Raw genomic sequence first — 18,653 nt, 5'->3', positions numbered from 1 at the left:
TGCCATCGTCAAGGTGATTCCACGCGATTTCAATGCAAATCGAGTCATATTGACAGTCTAAGTCAATATGCTGTCTTTTTTCATGCCAGTTGAGTGATTTGCATTATTCCACCTTGTTTCATAATAATGACACTCATTCCTGAATTAAGGGCTCTTTTATAGACCCCCACTAGCAGAATTGTTCACTTATTTTAAAGAAATTAGGCTTAATATGAGGCTAGATTACGTTCAGTTACAGGTGATTTCTTTTTTTTTTTGTTGGGTTTATAATTTATTTGCTTATTTCTGCCTCGCTACAGGAGCAGGCAGATGATGTTATTGAGGGAGGAAGTTTAAAATGAAGTCAAGACAGCAGACAAAAAAGTCTTCTTATCTATGTGGTCCTTGAATGGAAAGAGACATCTCCTCTTAGTGTCTCCTGGTCATAAAGTGTCACTTTATCGCACGCGATCCCCATCTGGGATGTAAGTCAAAGGGATATGGTGACATTTTGACGCTCCCAGTGGCCTGCAGTCTTCATGATAAATCCTCACAGTGCTATAAGTGCTAATAACCCGTGCCAAGTTTTTGGGGAGGAACCGTAAACTCAGTATAATTCAAACTGTTGTCAGGTTAAAACCTTTGAGAATTTTTAGTGTGACAGTATCTAATTGGTCTTGCTTACTTAGCCACCCCTGTCAACTTCTGGCAAATAGTGGCAGATTAAAGCGAAAATGCTACCCCGCTGCTCAAAACAAGTGCCAGCGCAGAGCAGGACCAACATGTCAGGTGCTCCGAATCAGCTCTAATTTTGGAGTTGTTGCGTGATTTCATTTGTTCCAAACTTTTTTTCTTTCTTTATGAGATGGATCGCACTTTTTTGGATTTAGTCACCAAGCTAATGAGTTCTGGAGCCATCACGGTATTGACAAAGGTGAATTTTGACAGACAAACCTTAACTGTCACATGAAGGTTAGGGAACGTATTACAAAAACTGGGTCTCAAATTAAGACGGAATTTTCCCAATCTGATTTTCCAGGTATAGTACCTATTTTTAGAAATACTATTTTACTTCAGTCTCACTTATCTCAGTCAGGATTTCCTAATTACTCAATTAAACAATTCAGCTTTTATGTCCCTAACCTACTTTTCTTCTCTTTTCTTTCAAGCGAAACAACTTTGTAACCATTTGTTTTTTCTCTTTGTGCTTTCTATGTAAAGATGGTCTTTATGGGAACTTTACAATAACACTAAGAAAGTAAAGAGAGACTGCTAAGAAACAGAACCTTTGCCATATCTAGAGTCTAATAGATTCTGAGCTTATGAAGCTGATTCTTGTTCTGTTGTAGTCTGCCATTGGACCCCTAAATGGAAAAGTTCCCGAAGGTTAGATGTCTGTGTAACATGCTGTGTAGCATTAACTAGAACTGTTAGAACTAGAACTGTCCAGATGACTGGAACAAGCAACGTTTTAACAAATGTTAAAACTACACAGCTATGCATAAGCATAGCTATACACACACAATACACACATAATAGAGAAATTTAGCCACAGTTATAAAGTTTTTTCCCCTGTAAAACTATCTGCACAGCTGATAAAAAAAAACAACCTGTGTTTTGTTTCAAGACACATGAGGGTCCCAAAGTTTGACCTACACAGGCCCGTCTGCTCTCTGCCTTTAACAAAATGAGTGTTTGATTTTTTTCATTATCAAACGGTATTAGTTTGACTTGAAGTAATATATCAGTACAATTCATGACACTGATTTCAATGGGGCTGTCCATAATGCCTTAGCGGACTCCAATCAAAAGCACTTAGTGCTGCATATGCTGCTTTAATACATGGAAATAGTTATTCAGCAAATGTTTACCATGGGTCCCAACTTTACACATCACATGGTATCCAGGAATTCTCTGTCAGTCTCTGACAGGTTAAAGTCTCTGGTATTGTATTATATACAGATTTAAATATTGTACTGATGTCAGCTCTCTCTTGGAAATTAGATTTTTAATCTAATGCTTTTGTCCATGTAGTGTATCTGGACCCAGGACACTCCCAAAATAGATTCTGCATCTTAACAGTGTCACTTCCTGGTTAAACGTTAACGTTAACACACTTTTTGGTTTCTGTAACACACTTTTTTCTTTTTTTTAGAGTGAGAAGTAATTTTACATTTAGAGATTTAAAATTTTAGAAGCTTCGCCTTTGATCTGGATTAAAATAATGCAACTATCACAGGCAGGAAGAGAATGCTCAGTTCAATATTAGCTGAAACGGTGGGCATTTAGAAAAAAAAAAGGGCCGATGGAGTGTCTGGGTTGAGCCACTTTTTGGAAATGCCTGGGCTTTAAAGATGAAACAAGAGAAAGCAGACAGAGGTTTAAGGGGGCTCTTCACCATTTTAAAGGAATCCATTAAAAGGCATTTAAAATAATCTTCTCTGAGATTTTTCGGGGAGTTTTCTCCAAAGTTGAAAGCATCAAAAGAGAGAAAAACGTGTGTCCGTTATTTTGAAGCAACAAACGTTTCTGTTCTTGCTAGTGTTCAAGGAAGCACGATCGGCCTCCAAAACTTTTTATCCAGCCACAATTTAAAGTTACGCGTGATCATTTGGCCTTTGTTCTAATTTAAAGTGATTTGACAGTACATTAATATTTTTTTTTAAAAAATCATTAAAAAAATTGTGTATTGGACTGAAATCAAGACGCTCGGTGTGTACTGTACGTTCTCTTGACCGCACCTCGGCACTGCTTGTTCTCTTTTAACCAGAGCCAACTAATGTTAGCTGTTAGCAAAACAGCTTCATAGTGGCATGCTGTCACCAACCAGCTGTCTGGCTGTCACTCTTTGTGTGTGTGGCTGTGTGTGCGTGCACGTGTGTGTGTGTCACCTGGGGCCCGGACTCCTGTTGTGAGAGCAGTGGTGCGACAAAAGAACGATGATTAATTTCACTCCGAGTAACCTGTCTCGCTTATGTGACTCTACCAAGCTGTGTGCACACTCGTGTGTGTGTGTGTGTGTGTGTGTGTGTGTGTGTGTGTGTGTGTGTGTGTGTGTGTGTGTGTGGGAGAGAGAGCGCGAGAGAGACCTAGACGTAGACTGTTTAGTCAGCAGGTGTGCTGTGATATGTTGAATGCCCTCCAGCCAGGGTCAGACACACACAGACACGCACACACAGACAGACGCATACGTACTCCATAACTGAGACAACTGCTGTATGCATCCGTCCAGCCAGCTCGAGTTCATCCCTCATTTTCTTACTTTTTTTGTATTTTTTTGACAGTATTTTCTCAAACTCTCACTGACTGCTGGCAGTTCTTTTGCAAAGAGAACCTTGGTGTCAGAGTTATTAGTGTGCTTGTGTGTCTTTCTGTGTGTGTGTGTGTGTGTAGGCCAACCTCTCAGCAGATGAGCCCAAAATCAATTTCATTAGGGATCATGAATACAATGAGGAGCTGTTTCACACATACACACACGTTCACTGCTGTAGATTTCATTAAGGACATGCCTTTTACTCTTCTCTCTGTTCCCTGCGCCATCAAAGGGAGACTTAAACATTTAGGACAGTGGGTTACGGCTTGTCCTCGCCGCACCGTTGTGACTTCGGTTTCAGCGAGAAATGCTAACAGTGTTACTGAGCTCTTTTCGCCCCCTCCGCCCCCATCTCTGATTCCCTTTCTTCCTTTTCTTCCTCTTCCTTTGCCTTTGTCCAACCATATAATTAGCTAGATGTTTAACAGCTGAGGTTGGACAGGGCACTGCCATGTCTGGACACAAACCGGCGCCTGCAGAGTCACACAGTTGAAAGAGAGAGGTCTGTGTCTGTGGGGGAAGCGAAAGGACAAGGGGAAGGCCTGAATCAGAGAAAAGAAGAAGAGGAGAAATCTCAAAAAGCAGCGGGGAGGGGAGCTGAAGGAAGCAGGGTGAGGAGGGAGAGATATGGGAATGAAATGAAGTGAAGAAATGAATGACAGGGTATGGTGAACGAAGAAAGAAGCGAGGCAAGGAAAAATATTAGCAGGAATAAGTAAGTAATGGAGGAGAAAGGAATGGAAGATGGAGGAAAGGAAGTGGCTGGAAGAAAAAAAGAAGAGTAAAGGAAGTTTTAAATAAATGAAAGATGGGTCAGAGAACAGGAAGACAGGAATAATTGATAGTGTGTGATTGTGTTCTCCCAGCCAACCTGACCCAAAGGTGTGACCGGTGTTTGAACCCAGCATGGTATTAATCACTGCAGTACTCCAGCCAAACCTCATTACTCCCCTTTGTTCACTTTTATTACCTTGTCCTCCTCTACACACTCCTGACACACTTGCATGCGCACACACTGAGCGTCCCTCTCTCTGTTGTGCTACACCTCCCACCTTCACCCTGCGCTATCTGTCTCCATCACATCTCAAACCGAAGCCAGTCTGTGGGTGCATCTCCTCTTGTGCTACAAAACGGTAACGTGAAGGAGCTTGCCAAATTTGGGTGATTACAGTTTTGATGGCTATTAAAAAAATATTAACAGGTAGAACAGTTTGTTGATTGATCGAACCTTGGTGCTAATCAATCAAATATTTAACCCTTATGGTATGGTGGCCCTGTGAGGCCAAATGCACTGCAACTTAAGAAAACATCAGGAAATAGAAAAACACTGCAAAAGCACAGAACACAATAGAGATGGACTCACAAACTCACAAAACACAACAGAAGTATTTTTGGAGAGACAATAATGTGATGGAACAGCTGCACAGAAGTGACAGAAGCCAAAGTGTGCAAGGACTGCACTAAGACACGCTTTAAAGAAGCAGAGGATTTATCGCTTTTGTCAGGGAGAATATTTGTATAATACTGTCAATAAATGTTTGCTATTGATGCTAACAAATGGCTTCCCCTCCCTGGTTCTGCTGGAGGTTTCTTCCTGCTAAAAAGAAGTTTTTCCTTCCCACTGTCGCCAAGTGCTTGCTCATAGGGGGACATTTGATTGTTGTTGTTGTTGCTGTATTATTGCAGGTTCTCTACCTTACAATATAAAGCACCTTGAGGTTACTGCTCTTGTGATTTGGTGCTATATGTAAATACAATTGAATTGAATTAAATTAGAATTTTATATCACTTCCTTTGTGTTTTGAGTGCTTTTGCTGCCTTTTTCTGTTTGCTGGTGTTTTCTCAAGTTTAATGCATTTGACCTCTCAAAGCTGCAGTATGACAGTGTTATCTGTGAAAAGGACCGACGTCACAAGCACGTTAAATAATTGACAAATGGTTCACAGATCAAAATATGCAGGAAAACGTTGCCAGCTAGTTGTCTTTATTTCAGCTAATGATATGACATCAGGCTTAATCTGCCTGTAAGAGAGAACAACAAAAAACAAACTCTCAGGATTTTGTGGACTTGCAACCTTTACTGTTTCGGTTCACTCTCGCTGCCCTCACAGTGTCGTCTTACAACTGCAGGCATCTAGTTTCAATGAAAACCTTCTGAAAAAGCAGACCAGAAAACATAAAGCAATTAAACATATTTCCCTTTAGAGCTGATTATACAATATGAAATGAAAGATTGTACTTACATTCACCTGGTCCAAGCAAACTAAATTACAAACGCTTTGAATGTTAGGAGCCTGTTAACACTCCCGTAGCTATGGGTAGTTGAAGCTTTAGGTGGTGTCGGATGCCGAAAGCTTTAAAGTTCTGCATTCAGTGAAATCGTTTGCTGTACGCTCACTCAGAAGACTGTTGAATATATTTGTTGAACAAACGTCCATTACCACACCTTTGCGAAGCAAAATGTGACACTGACAAATTATTGTGGAGTGGAACATGTAGTGGTGTTGTGATATCTCCCGCTCTGCAGGCAGAGTGTATTAAAGGCAAGGCACTGAAAATGTGACAGTGCAGCAGCAGGTCTGTTGTCACGCTTTGGCATGACACTGTGCTGGACAACACCAACAAAGACTGTACGGATCCATGACTGCAAGAAGTCCCCTATATTAGAATCATCAATTAGCATAACACCACTAGATACCCACTTCTTGCTGTGAGGGAGCAGTGCTAACGGTATCGCCCGTATAACAGATATTTCTACACTTGCATTTTAACTATTAGCTAAATATTTAAAATGTAAGACTTTGATACTTTTCCTACGAGACTCTTTGTCTGCCACATCTGGCTATAGGTTGTTACACAAATTGAGACGGAGATCTTCAAGGAGAGGACCTTTGTTAGCAATTGGATTTTTTTTTGTCTCCCGCTGAAATTGAACATTGAGAAAAGTATGACACTGTTATAGAAGACAAAACCTTGTGGATCAGTCAGGGTGCATAACGGGTCACAAAAGCATGAGGCTTTGACATTTTCATACCATGTTTCAAAGAGTCACGTTTGTTTTCCTGTAGCAGAAACCAAAAAGGTTGTTCAGCCTGAACCCAAATGAGGCTTAACATTCCCCTTCAGGCTTGTTTGAAGATCATACCAAGGTAAAGATCCTACAATAATACAGAGCAAACCCAACAATCAGAGTGAGCACTTGGTGACAGTGAGAAGGGAAAAACTCCCTTTTAACAGGAAGAACCAGGTTCAGTTTTCAAATTTGCACATCTCAGCTCTGTAAATCTTTCATTAGCTCGTGACATCATAAATCCGCGTCACACGTTCAGGCCTTGTAAGCTGAGGTGAGCTCAGTAAAACAATCCGCTTTGAAGCCAAAGAAACTCTTTTATCAAACTCTGAACACGCATCATTTTTCACAGTGAAGATGTTGTGAGTGACAGGTACTTTAACCATAGCAGCAGCTGCTGGAATCTGATCATGAATCACTTTCACTTGTAATGGCCTCAGATGGCACCGACAACTGCCGCTGACATTGGCTTGCACGCTCTAAATATTAGTGTGTGTATTTTTTGTCTACCTGAGCAGTGTTTGTGTGCATTTAAGGGTTACAATGTCCTTAATATCGCCATTGGTTTGGTAATGAGTCTAATCCCAGGAGGACAGAGAGAGACACTGAGGTCTGAGAGTGGAACACGAAGGGATGGAAAAGTAGCGGATGTGCCACCAAAGTCAGCACGTGGGCTGCAAACTCATCAGGAAAAGTCACCTTTAACTTCCATTCAGAACCCAAAATAAAGAGACCATCCCTCATCGGAAAGGTCGAAGACATGATGTATGTCTTATTGCGCTGTCCTTAACCGCGACGCGCAACCTGTTCCTGCTTCTTCAATGTACATCACCTGAGAAAAGAGCATTAACTGCATGCTTGGAATATAAATGGACCTCTGTGCAGTGCAGCAATCCCCGCTCTGCACGACCCTTCAGCTACACTTTGAGTCGCCGCATTGATATGCCACTTTATTCTTTCTTTTTTTAATGCATTAAAACAAATTGATTACTGGATAATTAGAATGCAAATAGCAGCAATTAATGTTCAGCGCGCTCGTCGGTGAATGGCACCGCTGAGCAAGATTTTTAAAAATATGTATGATTGTCTCGTTCTAAAGAGGTAAACTAATCAGTAAAAAACCACACAGACACACTTACACAGTCTGTTTTAATGACTCATAAGCTGTCAGTAACATCAAAGCAGTAGGCTTTATGGGTTGCTTTTTTTTATAATCATCCTGGGAGTGGTTGTAAAAGCATATTTAATAAGTGCCTTTGAAAACAGGTAGGAGCTTTTTCTTTTTTTTCCAAGAGGAGAGCTGCTTTTATGTTATAGCTAGGGCTTGCTGCAGAAAGTGAGAAACTGGACAAAACAGGACCATAAAGGAACTCCAGATGCCCCCCGGTGTTGCTTTTCTTTTCCCTTTTATGACTTTTAATTTAGTAGAGCACAGATGACACTGAAAAGAGAATTTATGTGTATGTAGGTATGCACATGCCATGTTAGAGAAGCTTCTGGAAAATAGCTCGCCACTCTTATCAATTCTACATGAACCTGTGCAGCAGAGTGATCTCATGTAATGTGCAGAGGAAGATTATTGTAGGGTTTTAAGTGCTGCCACTTCATCAGCATGGAGTCTCTGTTTGGACACAGTAACTTCCCGAGTGCAAAGGTCACGGAAGGAGAGCAAAAGAACCTGCGGGCTGGTAGACTCGATGAGAATCTACAGTCACTTGTTTCCGTTTGCGGTCTCCTCTGTGCCAGCTGACCTGAATCCCACTCCAACTGCCCTCTGCCCCGAGCTGTAGGGCAGAGCACGCTCTTTGCTCTTGCCCCCTCCCCGTTCCGCCACGGTTCTTTGCTCATCAGGAATGATCCCGCAGCCTAGGACGAGTAGCAGTTTTAGAATCATCAAATAAGCTCTCTCTCTCTTTTCCTTACCGTGTCTGCGTGCAAATGTGCGAGTGTGCGACTGTGTGCTTTTCCGCTGTTGTTGACACACAGAAAGAGACAGGGAGAGAGAGCAAAATCATCAGAGCCAGAAAAACAAGCGGACGAAAGGCCACGCTCGCTCGATGTCAATAAAAGTTACGGTTTGTGTGTCTGTTTGTGTTAGTGCGTTATCGTGTGGGTGCGACGCAGGGGCGGTGGGGGCTGCTGAAACAAATGACCTTTGCACAGTAACTAGCGCGATGCACCTCCTTCACACAGAACAACAATAGCATGAGCGGGGAAAAGGCTCTTTAAAAGTCAACAAAAGTTATGCAATTTGCAATTTCTCTGATCAGATCACAACGCTCAGACACAGTCTGCTACACAGGTCGGTTCTTATGCAGATAGCATTCCACTTCCTTCGCCAAAATTAGGCAAGAAAACAGTTTCTCACTGCTGTAGACTTACCTCTTATTTCCCGTTTCAGTCTACTTTTATCCCACTGAGTATCTCCTCAAAGCTGATTTGCCAGAGCACTTGACTTTTAACCAAAGCCGCTTCCTCCTCTTAAGCATCAAAAGCACATACAGCGATGACAGCCTGTCTGTTAATGAACCTTCTGTTCAGAGAAAGATTAAGGAAACTCTGGTAGTGATTTGGCAGATAATAACCACAGAGACTGTTGAGACTGAGGAGGAGGAGGAGAAAGAAATCAAAAAAAAAAAGAGGGAGAAAGAGCTGGTGGAGCGAGTGGAGAGAAACAGAAAAAGTTTCAGCAGACTATACTTCTGTCAGGTGATGGATGAGCAGATGGAGGGTCGGAAATTAGAAAGAGAAAGATCCAGACATAGAAGGAAAGAGGGAAGCTGAAAAAGATTTACTTGCTGCTGCAGGAGGAGTGACCCTCATAACGCTGTAATTTTGTCAGGAGACTAAACACCGGCAACCAAAGAACCATCATATAGCTGCATGTTGTTGGTACACCCTGAGTACCGTGGCAACATAACAAATATTAGAATTGCAAGTTTGAAATAAAGATACTTCAATTGTAATCTGTCGCTTTTAGTAGCATTTTTTCGCCTGATGGCAACATTTTAAGGAAACCTCTGAAGTGTTTCACTAGATGAAAAGGCTGCGGTTACATGAGGTGGAAGTGAATGCATCATTTTAATTTCCACGTATTGGATGAGAAAATGAATGATAGTGTTGCACGATATAGTCAAATAGTCAGATTGTCAAAACCATCCTGAACATGACGTCTTCTTCAAGGTCATTTGTCTGGGCGGGGTTGCACTACTCTTAGATTGCCCCCAGTCTGACCACTTATACTTCTTCTTCTTTGACGCTCATTGGAGCTCGGCATTTGTCAAAACAGCAAACATCAGGGAGTCATATCAGGATGGTACGGTATATGTCTACATTAATGATTTGACCCTGGGGGATAATTTGATGTTAATGTTGAGGAGAAAAAACATGGTCCTGGTTGCACTTCGAACCTGATGTGCCTACTTTTGGGTTTGACTTTGTGGACTTTTGAACTGTTGTTAGGTCTCATCGATGGTGATGCTTCTCAACATGAACATTGGGTCAGTTTCAGGCAGGAGTTTATGTTTGGAGTTTGGGGTACTTGGTGGGGTCACATATGTTCCATAGATCAACTTAGAAATAGCAGCTGGAAGCTGGAAGCACTCTATAGATGTGCAAAGGCACATCCTTTAACTCCATCAGGTCTAACTTATCATTGCTGAGGCCTACACCAACCCTATATTATGGAGAAAGGCTTAGAAACTTGGATGAACCAAAGATTGCCAAGTGTAGTTAAGGGTTGTCCTCAGTAATGACTCACAGGCCTAATCCTGTGAGGTCAAAGTGATCATTTGTGACAACTCCAATCGTAACCCTAGAGGCACGTAAACATTCGTTCATTGCATTGGAGCTGTCAGCTGATCGCGAGCAGACATTCTTGGCTCCATTTGCCGAGGTGTTCTTCTAATGACCACGGTTTCAGGTCATACGTCAATCAACAGTATTCACCACTGTCACTGGTAGTCTCTTCAGTCGTTCATTGCCAAAAGTTATTTCTCCCGTAGTCTCTTAAAGTTGCAAAGTATTATTTACTTTCTAAGGTTTCTGAGCGCCACCTCGCCATGAATAGCTTCCGTTGCATCTAATCAGACAGACACATCAGAATGTGCAACTTTGATTGAGATGCTGAACTTTTTATTTCTACACTTGACTAAAAACTGTGAGCTCTTTGGATTCATTTTTGTAGCAACAAAGACGAGCATCGCGGCTTCTCTTTTTCACACAGTTGTAAAACGATCATCTATGACTGCATTATAAGCGTGGCTTTACCGTTTTCCTCTGTTCTCTTACAGATACTGGTGAACTCCATTTCCCAGCCTGCCGTGTTGTATGAAAATGTTGTGGTGAGCAACGGGAGCCCGATCCTGCGAGATTTGCTCTTCAGCCCAGATCATCAGTACTTATATGCCCTCACTGATAAACAGGTAGGAGAAGTGCGCGCACACACGCACATACACAAACACTCCAGATGACCACGTCTAAACTAGAGATGAGCCTTTTAATGTACAGTTTCACAGCTGTTTTTATGTACATGTACACTTGCTGGCATACTGAAAGACACACACACACATACACGAACACACAAACGCCCTCATTGCAAATAAGTGAAGGCTGGGAAGAGAGAGGGAGAGGAAGAAAATGGAGACACTTGAAGAGCACCATTAAGAGCTGATGAGGAAAAATATATTAAAAATATACACGGGGGGAGTGAGCAATCAAGGTAATTACTCACATATAGTACCACATACTGGGCATGAACACATTTGCAGCTTAAGCAGCGTTCCACACACATGCACAGTTTTAGGTGCTAATTAATGTCATGAATTTTAAAATGCACCATATAGGATGAAGCCGTGCATACCTTCCTTCCACCGGGGATACACATTACACGCAACCCTTGAATGTTTACTTCAGGATATTCCTCACAAAAATCCTTGGTTCTCCATCTAAAAAACACCTGATCAACAACAGAAAATTACAGTTTAGCCATTGCACCAAGCGACCACAGAACTGAAAAGATGATAAGTATTATTATACACAGGCATGTGACGTTAAATTGGTTAAACTCCGTGGCCTCTCATTTTCCCACACTGACCTCATCTGCACAGCATTATGATATGCACGATCAAATCCTGGCGTATACGTGTCATTATCTCGAAATGCCTTTATCCATGAGAGTTTGATACAGCAGTCGCCACTCTCCCGCTCATCCCTTCTTTACCTGCACGACTCTTATCTCATAATGGTTAATGACCTTGATGTGATAACCTTCAACGAGACTTCCTCGCTACGTAGACGGTAACCGGCGTGTAAGTGCTGTGTAATTTACCAGCGATTAGACTTAATTGACTTCCACGTGTCTGAATAAGCACGCGGAGGAAGTGGAGTGTAACTGATACAAATGGATGTCGTAGTTGTTGACGTGACGGAGAGAATAAGAATCTGATCGGTCCAGGAAGCTGAAATGTACTCTAAAGAGAAAATGCCTAAATGCATATTGAATTACACTGAGTCGGGGACACACGTGCTGATTTTGGAAACTCGCGCTGAATTATGTATGCACACGAAGATAGAGTTGATTCATAATGTAATTTCAGTGCCCAAATTATTTATAGTTATGCTCCAGGTCCAGTTACAACATTAACACAATTAAATGCAGCAGAATGTGTGTGACCGCCTACATTTTTAACACTGCACACAGGAAAAGGACGAATTTCTTTTGAAATCTAAGCAGCTTGTAAAGTAACCATGTATCAACCCTGTGTCTGGGCCCTGTTCTGTTAAGATGACTCACATGCTTTTTAGTATTTCATTTTTTTCTGAATAGACACAAGTCCTTAAAAAATAATTCACTCATTATTCTATATATGTATTTATTAGTGCTGTTCAAGTAGAGCACATCTTTAGGCTAACTCTCTAAAAAAGAATAACATGTTAGTGTAGAAAGAAGAGTCAAGAGCATACTTTTTTGATAGAAAATAAAACAAAACATGCAGCAACATAATCATTATTAATGTCTGCCTCTTATTTTCTCATCCGATTACGTGTGCTCTCCATCTGATTATAACGTTTGCAGCACTTAGACCATAGCGGATTGATTGATTGTGATACTGCTATAATAATCCAGTGGCACATTATTATGTTCCAAGCATCGTTTGTTTTTTGCTTGGCTTGATCTGTCTAAAGCATTTTGGTACATTTATGGTTTTTAATAACCTCAGCCAGAATAATTTTAGATGTTCACTTTCTACCTTGCTCGCTAACTGCTAACAGTTTATACCAGTCTACCTCTTTTTTTCTCGATGGAAGGGATGCAGACACCTGTCAGAAAATGTATACTGATGACCTTATTGCAGTTAAAAGAATTTGAACTGTTTTTAACCTTCAGCTTGGTGCTTGTTTGGTTTTGGTAACTGAGGGTGCCTTACGAAATAGCTGATTAAGTCGACTGTTGGAGTCGTTATTCAAAAAAAGGCAATGTATTACACATTGCTTGTTACTTTCTTTGAATCGAATGCAATATGTTACTTAATTACCCGGAGAAAGTTATTATGTTGCACTAATCGTTACATTGCGTTCTTGTTACTTTGTAAAATGACCTGAAATGTGTTGTCTAATAATTACCAGTTAACAATTGAAACCTTAAGCTACAGTCCGACACACCAACACAAGTGTCATCATCCCAAAGAGGACACATAGAGGATCTTTCTTTTAGTGCTTACATATGAATACAAAGCTGACAACACAAGGAAAAATGGACAAAAAGAATTCAAAGTGATCGACACAAAAACATGAACCGGCAGAGAGAATTCAAGCTTCAACCCTGACTTCTCAGGGTTGGGACACTCGGCTTTAATATCACTCTGGGTTCTTGGCGAGCTTTGTGTTAGCATGCTGTCTGTCCAGACGCTTGCAAAAGCCTAAGTTCTGTTAACAGTATAATATGTTCTTTTTCTCTTCTGGATTCAGTCTGTACTTTACCATCGTGGTCTTGTCCTTTCATGCAATAAAATAAAAATAAAATGTTTGATTCTTCAAAAGCTGTACAGCATCTGCCTGAAATTATATGAATGTAGCACGAGGGCGCAGGGAGAAAAGAAAACTGTGTTGCTGCTGTATTTCTTTTCTATCTACCCAGCATTCAGATAACTAAAGAGCCTTTGTAACACAAGTACAGTAGGTCAGGTCTCAGCCCAGCTATGTAATTTATGAGGGCAAAATGATATAATAACGTTCACTGGAAACTATAATCCTCAACCCTTTGAAGACTGGATTCAAAATCCCACCAAACGTCACAAAAGTCAAAGTTAAAAAATTGCTCAAGTGTTCCCTTAATTTTTTTAGCACTATATATTGCTCTGGGTTACCTTGAGGATTACAAAGAATATTCATCTGTGAAAAGACACTCTAAATGATATCAAATACAACTTTAGGCCTCTGTCCAACAACTCACTGCTTCAGCCAGCAGTGCTTAGCAGCTGCTCAGCAGGATGAAGAAAGTTCATGCTGAGAGCATTTGCAGATTTTCCCTTCTAATTCCTTTCATCTGCAACTGCTATTGCTACCAGAAAGTAATTTTCAATTATTAAAGGTAGTGTTTTATTTTTGATGAGCACTGATATGTCTGCTGCACGTTAGTGCAGTGACAGTAGGAGGTCAGCTGCTAGAAGAGAAGCCTTGTTGAATTCACAATGCTTCTTCTTTGACACGATCCAAGTTGATCCGTTACATTTTACTAATGTAGCCAGTGAAGAAGTACAGGCATTCACATGGAGGATTCTTTTTGCTGCACTTTAAAGAGGAATTGTTTTAAAACCCGAGGAGCAGATTATTATTACGAATCCAGGGTCGGGTAAAGTAAAAATAATGACTAGTGCCGCTCCAATATCAAATATTAAGAGCTAGCAAGCGCAAGCTAGCTTTAGGAAATCTGAAAGGTACATTATGTTTCAATTTTTGTAATCACCATGTTATATTTTGCTCATGAAATCCACACAGAAACGCAAAAACAACAAGGTGCAGTTTTACAAGAGGTTTCTGGAACACAGTGACTTCCTGGAGAGTTTGTTGAATGAGGGTTAACTTCATAGTAAGAACAACAGTCAAGGAATGCTAATTTGTGACCTTCAATGGTGCTGGTAGGGAGACACACTTGTTGTTTTCCTCTGTTTAAACCTTAGCTAATTTCCTGTTGATGTTGCATTCAGTTATACTGAGCGCCATCCATCTCCATCTGTCAACATTTTGAATGTTGACAGAATTACATGACGCATAACCATGTAAGCTCATTTTTGCTAGAGACCGATGCCGCAGTGGAAATTTGTTTTTTGTTTTTAAATTGCATATTCTCTGCCTGTGTAATTTTGTTCCTATGAAAGTCAGAATCACACTAATTGACAGAGAAGACAAAATGGATTGACCAACTCCTAGGAGAGCAGATAATGGCCTTTCACTTCCAGAGCTTCACCACTGACCAAATTTACAGTCCAGCCAGAGAATGAAGCAGAAAAGGAGGGAGCGAGCATGGGTGAGAGCTGAGAAGGTGGGAAAATATAATTGGTTTGGAGAATATGGTCTGTTCCTTTGTCTAACTCTTCCTGCTTCGTATTTGCAATATTCTTTTAGGGTTCGCATGTCAGTCTCTCTCAGTCAGAGTGAGTTTGTGTGGTAACTGCTCTCCCACTGGTGGCTTCACAGAGCATAGAGAGTAGAATGAGGATTGCCCCTCACCGCTGCATGTGAACTTGTGTTCCAGACAATAAAGGATCAGAGTGTGTGCATAGCCTTCTTGGCCTGCCGATGACGAGTCTCTTCCTAGCCAGAGGGTGCTTGGACACTAGTTAATGTGTTAGGGTTTAAGGTTGCTCGCCAAGCCTTGGGATGTATAAACTTCTGCATTTTTTTCAAGCCAAGAAAAACTGTATTTTTTTCCGGGGCTCTGAATAGAACTGTTACTCAAAGATTGAGTAACAGGTTAGAATTCACTTAGAGTTCTGGCATCTCGAAAATTACTCAGAAACTCCCAGACGGTAGTCCATGTCCAGTAGGTAAGGTGGGGAATCACACTGTAACGACTTTATTGTGCCAGACATAAACTGTATTTGTTAATTATTTTAACAAACACTTGTTTCATATATAATATGCAGTATGATTTGGCGCAGATTTTTATGGTGGATGCCCTTCCTGATGCAGCCGTCCTATTTATACGGTTTGGGCCAAAACTAGGGGGAAATCTACACCATAGTTATATCATAACTGCAAGCTCCTCTGAGACCCTATGACAGGGGTGGGCAACTCCAGGGCCGGTGTTGTGCAGGTTATAGATGTGTCTTTGATCCAACACAGCTGATTTAAATGGCTAAATGACCTCCTCAACATGACTTGTAGTTCTCCAGAAGCCTGGTAATGAACTGATCATTTGATTCAGATGTGGTGACCCAGAGTGAGATCTAAAACCTGCAGGACACCAACCCTCATGGCCTGGAGTTGCCCACCCCTGCCCTATAATGAAACCTAACCTACCCAAACGCAACAGCTTGCAGCTATTGCGTTTGGCCTGTCAATTCTTCCTGTGCATTTCCAGCTACTTTTTTCCCTACAGTTTTTGAATTTATCAGTGAGAAAATACGAATAATCATCTCAATATAAGGAATAATAATCATATCATCATCATAAGGATTCCCAAATGTCAGTATATTCCTGGACGGAGACCGTATGAGACTGTATAAGAAGTAGAAAGACTTCTATCATGGCTCGCACTGCCGATATAACAAAGATTCACGGCAGAAGTCCAAGTCAGCCTGAGGATGTAAATATGTCTCAGCATTGTTTTACTTTGGCGTTTTCGGCCTCTCGAGGGGAGCAGGACATGCTGAAAACAAATTACTGACATCATCAATGTGTAAAGTCGTTATATGTTGGCAGCCAGTCGCCTTTATATTGAAACATGGTGTGTTTTTGATTGGATGAAAGTTTTTTTTGATCTGCATCAATGAGAGACAACTTTCCGCTACAAGATGATCAGCGATACTCCACCCTACTGGCTGATGTGCATGCACACTCTGTGACAGTCACATTCAGGAGTGAGGTGTACCTTGGTGTTGTTTGTCCTCTCCTCCTCCTCTCTTCCTCCTCTTCATCCCTTCATTTTTCTCTCCTTGTTGAATAATAGAAATGCCAAGTGATGAGAGCTCAAACATCAAAAAGCCCATTTCCCAGCTTGACAGAGCAATTTACCTTTTCCCATATTCACTCGCACATAATTAAAAGTAGTGGATTGGACTGCAGCGTATAGACCGCATATCTGTATAGCAGCAGTGAGTCACATATAAGAAGGCTCGCGAATGTAGAGTGCAAAAACATAAAACTGATTCACCGCGAGAGGAGAGTTTTCGATTAGCGAGCGATGGATTTACACACGGCTCCTTTTGTGTCTTTGTGAGACACACACTCCTACACGCACACACACACACAGCCTCACGGTGTTCTTTCACTCCATGTATCTTTGTCTGCCTCCAGCTTTGGGTCTGTCTCTGTCTTTTCAGTGATATCGCATCATTTTTGTGCTCATAAAAACAAGCAGCGGCACTAAATCAATTTTATCATTGCTGTTGTTTCCTCGTTACATGTTCAAATTGTTCTGATCTAATAAAAGCCGCGCGCTAAAGGGAGATTTTTCATACTGTCATCACCCTCTGTCGATGACGTCACCAAGACAGATATTTCTTTTTCCTTGCGTGTCCCTATGGATGACATCACCTAACTGCTTGAAAGTAAGTGACTAAGTGGATTACAGCTCATAATCTATTGATTTCTGCTGTACCTTTGCACCAAAGGACTTACTTATCATATGATTATCCGCCCTGATTCTAACGTGCAGCTTCCTCTTCATTAATTCCCCTTCATAATGAGCTATTCTTTTATTTTCAGCTGGACTAATACAGCCTGAGGATTTTTGATCTACTTCTAGTATTGATGCAGACAGCACCCAGTCTCTGATCTTTGCTATGTAGTAACATCATGACCAGATTTGCACTATTGAACTCAAAGGGCAAGGTCACGCCACTGCGCTTGTAAAACAGCTTCATTAGGTCGCAAGTTAGCAGCGAATGGCCTCGCCCCCTCCTTCCCCTGCGAAGCCTCTCAGACAGTGGCATAACGGTCCAATGATGTACATCCGTGTATCGATTTTGCTACAGTACAGAAATGTACTGAGCTGTACTGGACTGCACAGTACAGAAACTCTACCCCTGGCTCCACATCAGACAAGGTTCATATTCAATTCACTCAGCATTTACTGTACTTGGAGGTCATGCAGAAAAGAGTGCTGTGTGCTTCTTTTATGACACTTTCCCTGGTGTTTTTCCAACTTTCAAGTGGCTAAAAAAGTATTATTGGAGACATGTACAGGATAAATAATGAGATGAGGATACAGAAATCTACTAGAAATGCCCTTGGCCCTGTCAGCTAATTGGTTGAGTTGAGTTTCGGAGCATGCCTTTGCATTTGTTTGCATGGGCGTATTGAAATTGGTGACAAGGAGGTTTATTTATTTTTTTAATGCTGAATATTATTTAAATGTTGTCTCTGAGTGTGACATCGAAGCCCTTCTGGCGTGCTGGGCTCTCAAGTTCAAGTGTAATGCTTCAATTAAACTATGAATTGCTTCAGGATTTATCCATGAAAAACACCCTTTTTAAAAAAATATTTTTTTGTCATATACTTTTCACAGCGTTTCACAGCTGAAAAAAAAGTGTCTCCAGCCTTTTCTGAAAGACTGTTTCTAAAGTTGACAACAAGAGAGGAAGTGCTGCTTGAAGTGTTGATGGCGGTTGCTCCTGTGCTCATTAACAATCTGCGTGAAGCCCACTGGATATGTTATAGGTTGGACATGTAATGAAACTAGAAACTAGAAAGTACACGTCACTATCAAAATGAAATCTCCAAACCCTGTTTTATAAATGTGCGAAAGAAGAGAAAATGCATGGAAATACAGTGTTTTAAAGAGTTTGAAAGTCAGTATGAAAGTAGTATTTAGTCTTTCTTGTCATTTCATTAAGTAGTCTTCATGAATAGTTCTTCAGGCTTCTTAAAGGTCATTCAAAGCTCTTGTTCTTGGATGTTGGCTGCCTTTTGTTCAGTTCAAGAAGCTTCAACATTGATTCGTTAACGTTAAGTTCTGGCTTCTGGGGAGGCCAATCCATGACATAGTGTTGTTCCATTATATGTCTTCCAGATATGCTTTCACTCCATTGGCACTGTGCTTCCAGATCATTGTCATGCCGAAAAATG

The 18,653-nt window shown here is 41.1% G+C and overlaps 1 protein-coding gene across 1 annotated transcript in view; it reads left to right on the top strand.

Annotated features, from left to right (window-relative positions):
* Positions 1 to 18,653, top strand: part of LOC113012858 (plexin-A1-like) — a 327,308-nt gene that overhangs the window by 135,732 nt on the left and 172,923 nt on the right. The window contains exon 4 of the mRNA XM_026153254.1: positions 10,655 to 10,786. Within this exon, the coding sequence (XP_026009039.1) occupies positions 10,655 to 10,786 (132 nt within the window). The remainder of the gene's footprint in view (positions 1 to 10,654; positions 10,787 to 18,653) is intronic.

The sequence above is a fragment of the Astatotilapia calliptera genome, chromosome 20 (assembly GCF_900246225.1).
Source record: "Astatotilapia calliptera chromosome 20, fAstCal1.2, whole genome shotgun sequence".
In the NCBI taxonomy this organism is placed as follows: Eukaryota; Metazoa; Chordata; class Actinopteri; order Cichliformes; family Cichlidae; genus Astatotilapia; species Astatotilapia calliptera.
The sequence above is the reverse complement of the archived record's forward strand: the minus strand, read 5'-3'. Positions and strand labels throughout refer to the sequence as shown.